The sequence below is a fragment of the Aedes albopictus genome, chromosome 1, assembly GCF_035046485.1.
Source record: "Aedes albopictus strain Foshan chromosome 1, AalbF5, whole genome shotgun sequence".
In the NCBI taxonomy this organism is placed as follows: domain Eukaryota; kingdom Metazoa; phylum Arthropoda; class Insecta; order Diptera; family Culicidae; genus Aedes; species Aedes albopictus.
The window spans coordinates 325,573,944-325,579,943 of record NC_085136.1 but is presented as its reverse complement, the minus strand read 5'-3'; the positions used below and the strand labels follow the sequence as shown (position 1 = coordinate 325,579,943).

The 6,000-nt window shown below is 38.9% G+C and overlaps 1 protein-coding gene across 2 annotated transcripts; it reads right to left on the bottom strand.

Moving 5' to 3' along the window:
* Positions 1 to 573: 573 nt before the first annotated feature.
* LOC109402921 (serine protease grass) lies at positions 574 to 4,644 on the bottom strand. Of its 2 annotated transcripts, XR_009997511.1 has the most exons (5): positions 4,234 to 4,644; positions 3,767 to 4,175; positions 3,494 to 3,702; positions 2,806 to 3,287; positions 574 to 2,744 (listed from the first exon to the last, which is right to left on the bottom strand). XR_009997511.1 is itself a non-coding variant. In XM_062850579.1 (4 exons), exons 1-4 carry the CDS (start codon positions 4,292 to 4,294, stop codon positions 2,857 to 2,859), a joined length of 1,110 nt encoding a protein of 369 aa, XP_062706563.1. In that variant the 5' UTR covers positions 4,295 to 4,644; the 3' UTR covers positions 2,790 to 2,856. The 2 variants fall into 2 exon arrangements, 1 of the variants encoding a protein (XP_062706563.1); XM_062850579.1 differs by lacking the exon at positions 574 to 2,744 and having other exon boundaries at positions 2,790 to 3,287.
* Between the last annotated feature and the right edge of the window lie 1,356 nt (positions 4,645 to 6,000).

Here is a 6,000-nt window from a genome sequence, read left to right as displayed (position 1 = left end):
TCGGCGTGATAGTTAAGTGTTCTAACCATCACACCAGGTCCGCTCCAAAAAAAAAGTATTTTTAAGGAAACTTATCAGAAGTCGCAATAGATATTTTTAGAAGATCTCCTAGAGGAATTCTAGCGAAAATTCCTGAAGAAATCCTTGGGAAAACTCCTAGATTAGATGGATATTAAAGAATTCGTTGGAAGAAATCCAGAAGGATTTTTGGAAGGAATTTCTACCAAAGTTCCTCTAAGAATTTTCTTAGAGGAACTTCTGTAAAGATCCTTGAAGCATTTTTTTTGAATTATTATCCAATGGATTTTTTGGAAATTTTTTGGAGGATATCTAGGATGAATCTCTTAATAAAACTTTAGAGAAACTCCTTGCATTTTTTTTTGGAAAAAAAAAGCGTTGCTGTAATTTATTGGAGGAATCCTTGAAGGAATTTCTAAAGAGATCTTCAAAGGAACGCCAAGATGTGTAATGAATGCTTGAAGAAATGCCAAGATAAATTCTTGGATGTATCTATGGAGAGTGCTTGACCTCCGTGGAAAAATCATTGAAGGGATATTTGGAGAATCTCTTTACTTATTTGCCGTCTTTAGTTAGAAAAAAAAAAACTACACAGACCGATACTTAATCCTATTTTTAAACTCTATTCTACTAACATTAAAATCAAATTCGTCATAAACAGCATTAAATAATTCACAAAACTTGTCCAGAGGATTATTACGTCCATAATCAGTTCTATGTCCGGGAATCCACAAAAGGCTAGCAACGCGGAGTTGTCGGTTGGGTTCTCCTGAAAGAAACCATGGAGGAATGCTTCTAGAAGGACTTCTCTTCCTCTGACGGAATTCCGACGTAATTTCTTGGAAAAATAGGGTAAAAGCTCCCTTAGTGGAGGTAGTACCAATAGTGGTGGTATAGCCAATTTAGCACTATTTCGACCAAAAAGCTTGCAAATGACATTTTTAATAGATGCATCATAACTCATTAATAACATTAATTCAGTTTTGTGTTCAGGATTTGCCGAAAAACCTATTTTAAACAATTATTTTCCTTAATTTTTTTGCTCCTTTGCACCTATAGTGGAGGTAGTGTTCCTATAGTGGTGGGTCCCATAAGAATTCAATGGGATGCGCCACTATAGGAACCAATGTTAAATTTTACCTCCATAATAGGAACCGTGTACCTATAGTTGGTGCAAGTGATTTATTAGCAAAAACTGAAAGAAACAATGGTTTTTACATTTTTCCTAGCAAATTTTGATGAAAAACTACCGATTAACGTTTTCAGACTTTTTATTTTGTGGTGCTATCAACTTTATTCAATTATTTTACTACAAGGAGCTACTAATAGCACCACTATTGGTACATTTACCCTATCTGGTTCCAAAAAAATCATTGAAAAACTTTTGTAGTGGTTTTTCTAGAATTTCTTAAGAATTCTTTGATCTTATAGATGAATGCTCAGAGATATTATTGAATTGCTGATCAAATGTTTCGAGAAATACTTGATAAAGCCTGTGCATGAATCTTTCAAAGTACTCCAAAGTACTTTTGAAAAAATGCTCGGAGACAACACTGTAAGAATACCTGATGGAGTGTTTAGCGAAATGCTGAATGATACGCTTGCGTTAAACACTTTTAAGATTCTTGAAGACACATTGTTATTCAGAAAGGGTTTTTTTTTAAGAAAACGGTAAAGCAATCTTTGAAGGACTTCCTCAGGGATTACTTGATGAAATTTCTTAATAAATTCGACATTATTCTTAGAAAATAATCATATGCTCATTGATGGAACTCCGGGATGGATCCTTCCAGAAATCCCCGAAGAAATTCATAAAAGAATAGAAATAATGTTTAACCTTCCATCAGTCAGTTGGCCACCACCGCCAGCATCACGCAAATGTTGAGTTCGAAAGTCGAGATTTTTTTCAACGTTTTGTACAAAATACAATATACGGCGTGATCATTTGAGAGTTAGCAGGATAGACTTATCATTGTAAAGTATTTACATTTGTAATTTTCATGGGGGCCCACAAATTTGGTTCCGCACCGGTTTCCCAAATTCCTAGCTACGCCACTGTTCCCGAAGTACAATATACTGGACATCTCATTCAGCATATTGATTGAGGATTTTGAAAATCGTTTCACGCATGTGGTGTAATATCATTACTCAGTAACTGCTTTCTAAAATGAAGCCATTATTGACACAGTCGAGAGCACCATCGGGTACGTGGAACAGGGACGACAGAACGAATGATTCACAGAGCGATTTTGAAGGAGAAGAATGCGACACGATCGGTATAATGCTGCAGCATGGAAGCTGGCAGAACGTTGAACGATACAAACATAAGGAGCAGACCCGCCGCTTTCGAGCTGACAAAAGCCGCCTGGAATTTTAAGGAAAGGAATTGATTGCCGTTCTCATAAGAAAAGTTCATGTTCAGAGATATGGACGTGTTGAAGTAACAAAGGTTGCCAATCGTAGTAGCAGTTGCTAATCAAAGTAACAGTAGAATAATCTCGTTTGACAGTATAAATAGCTGTAGTTGTTAGCCAGTAAGTCATTCTTCAATAAACCATTAAGCGAGAAACATCAATCTTTCTATAGGACGGGATGGGAGCTTCTTGACGGACGGACATGAGGTGATTTAAAGCTAGAAGCAGCATTCTGGTGAAAACTCTACTGGTTCCATTATAGGCATCGTCTTTGTAACGGCAACACATGTCGAAATTTCGAATAGCAAAAATCTAAAAATGTATTATTCATATGTTTTTGAAAATTTGAGGTATAGCTTCGTTATATTTTTACCTTTATTAAATAGCCTTTTTTCCAATAACCAATAGATGCTTCAAATTCCGATCATGCTTCCATATTCTCCAGTATCCATTCTAAATATGCTCCAATGCGCATATACACCCCAGGAAAGTCCATCGTCCCACATGTTTGCACTCCGAAGGACACCACTCCGAACAGCACGTACCGGGGTGACCCCGCCGCCTTATAGTCCGTCTGCCACATCAACGGTCCACCGGAATCTCCGGCACAGGCATCGACCAGATTCACAGCCCCGGCGCAAATTTGCTTTTCACTGATGGTGATGTTGTACTTCTTGCGGTAGGGTTTGAACCGTGCCTGGCACTGGTCCAGGTCAACTCGAGGCAGCAAAGCTTTCTGAAGGACATCCGATTTGTCCAGAGAGTCCGTGTAGCCCCAACCTGCTACGAAGTATTGCGGCAGCAGAGTATCCTTCAGTTCCGCATTCATGGGAAGGCATATTGGCTTGATGTGAGCTACAATTGAAGACGGGGTGAATGGGTGAGTGCATTCGTGGCTAACACGAACATAAGATTATGTATCTAAACCACTTATAATTCGGGAGTCCGTTCAAAACTGTGAACGTCAGCTGTTATCATACTATATATGGACTCAAGGTATTGGCAACACTAAAAAAGCTTCAACCGCACCGGATTCTAAGTGACCTTACCCTAGCACTTACGTTTGAAGACGATCCGCTCTGCCAATCGAACCAGACCTATGTCGTCCCCTCCAAAAGTGCCATTATAATCTTTATAAATTAAGAATGACTCATAACCGACGTCTTCTACAGGCCCCGCACAATCCTGTTCGAAATTACCACTCAGTTCCGTAAAGTTATTGCAATCTGGATTAGTGCTGATCGTGTGCTCTCCAAGCCGCACAAACTCCCTACAAAGTAAAAACATCTGATAATGATAGATGAATCATCACCCTCTCTCGAGAAACCACAAACAATTTACTCCGGCTGCGATCGCTGGATGCCTTCGTCAGACAATGTGCCGCCGTAACCACGTATCGTTCACTAATCAATGACCCACCACAATTGCCCTGCAGCTCATCACTGTCCCGGCTGCGGTACATCAACAACGCCATCCATGGGAACTCGAACACCTCCGTCCTGTTACCGTGGGCAATACGGCTAGATGAGGCAACGCCACATTCGTCCGGTAGTTCGAAGATCTTTTCAGTGGCACAGCAGATTCCCATCGTCGAATCTTCAAGTCGGCATGTGGCATTACGAATGTAATTCTCTTCAGAGATCGATAGCTTTTTGTACAGTTGCTTCGTGAGGTAAAGGTTGGAACACTTTTCCAGTGGAACGCAACTTCCGGTGAGCTGATCCGGCGTTGAACATGGTACGTCTGAATGAGTAAACTCTTTGACACCAAATACTAATCTAATTGTATTCAATGAACTTACCTGCAGCATCCGTAATCCATATAAATAGTAGTAATAAATTTAGCAAAACTAATGTCGCCATCGTATACACTCGATAGCCGGTAGAAGTTTCGCTAGTGATCTGTTCAAACGTAAGATGTGTAATGCAACCTTTGTGGGAACCCCGGCCTCTATGACTGCTTGACGTGTGAGAATAGACGATACCAATTAAGCTCCTACCTCACCTGCGGAAATTTGTATTTTTTATTCTCTTCGTGATACCGGGGTGCATTGCATATGCATTGGAGTTGCACACTCCCCTGCGTTCCCATTCTAGACATCAGTCTTTAACGAACGATATAATTCATCTTTTAATTTGTACATACGATTTATCAGCAAGGCGGTTCAGATCGTTTTCTGTACCGGCTTCCAAAATTTGAGCTCATTTAGTTGAAAATTGAGAATGCTCAAGCCCTTCTAAGTTGAAATAGAAATTAAGTAATTTTAATTACCGTAAACCGTGATCAAATCGATCCGTGGGGTGAAATTTTCGTACATACATTTATTCGTTTAACATCACATTGGTAAAACGAAATATTTTGCATGAGTCGTTAATTTAGATGGTAATTGGCCAATTTACCCTTTGATTGCTTAAAAAATATATATCCATGCTTAATGGCTACAGTTACGAGTGTGGACCTGAAGTTCTGAACTCCAGGATAGTTTGGCTGACCTGGAATATACCTAGTGTCTCTAAATGACATTTGAGATTTCAAGAGCTTCTCGGAACTCAGAAGATTATACAATGCTATTATTTATGGCGAAAACACATACAATCATTCTTGTAGATTTGAAGAACTTCATTATAGGATAGTTTGGAAGATTCTGAATGTCCCAAAGGTTTATAATAACATCAAGTAGACTTCAGATTCCAATTCCCATGGTTTAATATGCAACGTTACTCAGTTTAGCAGATATGGCTGCTGTAACGAATGTAGACCTGAAGGTCTGAACTCCAATGTAGATTGGCTGACCTGAAATATATCTATAGTGTCTCTTAATGACATTTGAGGTTTCAAGAGCTTGACAGATCCCAGCAGATTATGCAATGCTATTATTTATGGCGAAATTACGTAACGTTATTCTTGTAGATTTGAAGGACTTTATTATAAGACAGTTTGGACAACCCCGAGTGTCCCAAAGGTTTATAATAATACCAAGTAGACTTCAGATTGGTCCAGTAACCGCGGTTGATTATGCAACGTTACTCAGAATAACAGATATGGTTACTGTTAAGAGTGTAGACCTGAAGTTCTGAACTCCAAGGTAGGTTGGCTGACCAAGAATATCTCTAAAGTGTCTTTAAATGACATTGTAGATTTCAAGAGCTTTACGGATTCCAGTAGATTATGTAATGCTATTATTTATGGCGAAAACACATAAAGTTATTCTTGTAGATTTGAAGGACTTTACTACAGGACAGTTCGGAACACCTGGAACATCTTATAATATAAAGCACATTCTGATATTCTTTACAAAGGTTAAATGAATACATATGAACGTAACCCATATCCAAATTCAGCTTTTAGAACAACTGGTATGTCAATTAGTTCGTTTCCCCAAACTTTATGGAGTTCAAGATGTTCTAGGTTGCCAGAGGAGTCTCGAATACAAATATTCATTCCCAGTTTTTCTTAATAGAGGACAACAAGTTTGCCGAAGACAGTATTATGTTTGATTGGATGTGTTAAATTATACAGCCGTTTCTATGTTGGGGTCATATATGACCCTTCCGGCTCCAAAGGGTTA

Bases quoted from the DNA above. Each gene is read 5' to 3' on its own strand.
- LOC109402921 (XM_062850579.1), bottom strand. From the start codon at position 4,294: ATGGCGACATTAGTTTTGCTAAATTTATTACTACTATTTATATGGATT. The intron at 4,176-4,233 runs GTAAGTTCATTG...TTACTCATTCAG, and splicing joins ATGGATTACGGATGCTGCAG to ACGTACCATGTTCAACGCCG. The intron at 3,703-3,766 runs GTTTGTGGTTTC...TTTACTTTGTAG, and splicing joins GATCGCAGCCGGAGTAAATT to GGAGTTTGTGCGGCTTGGAG.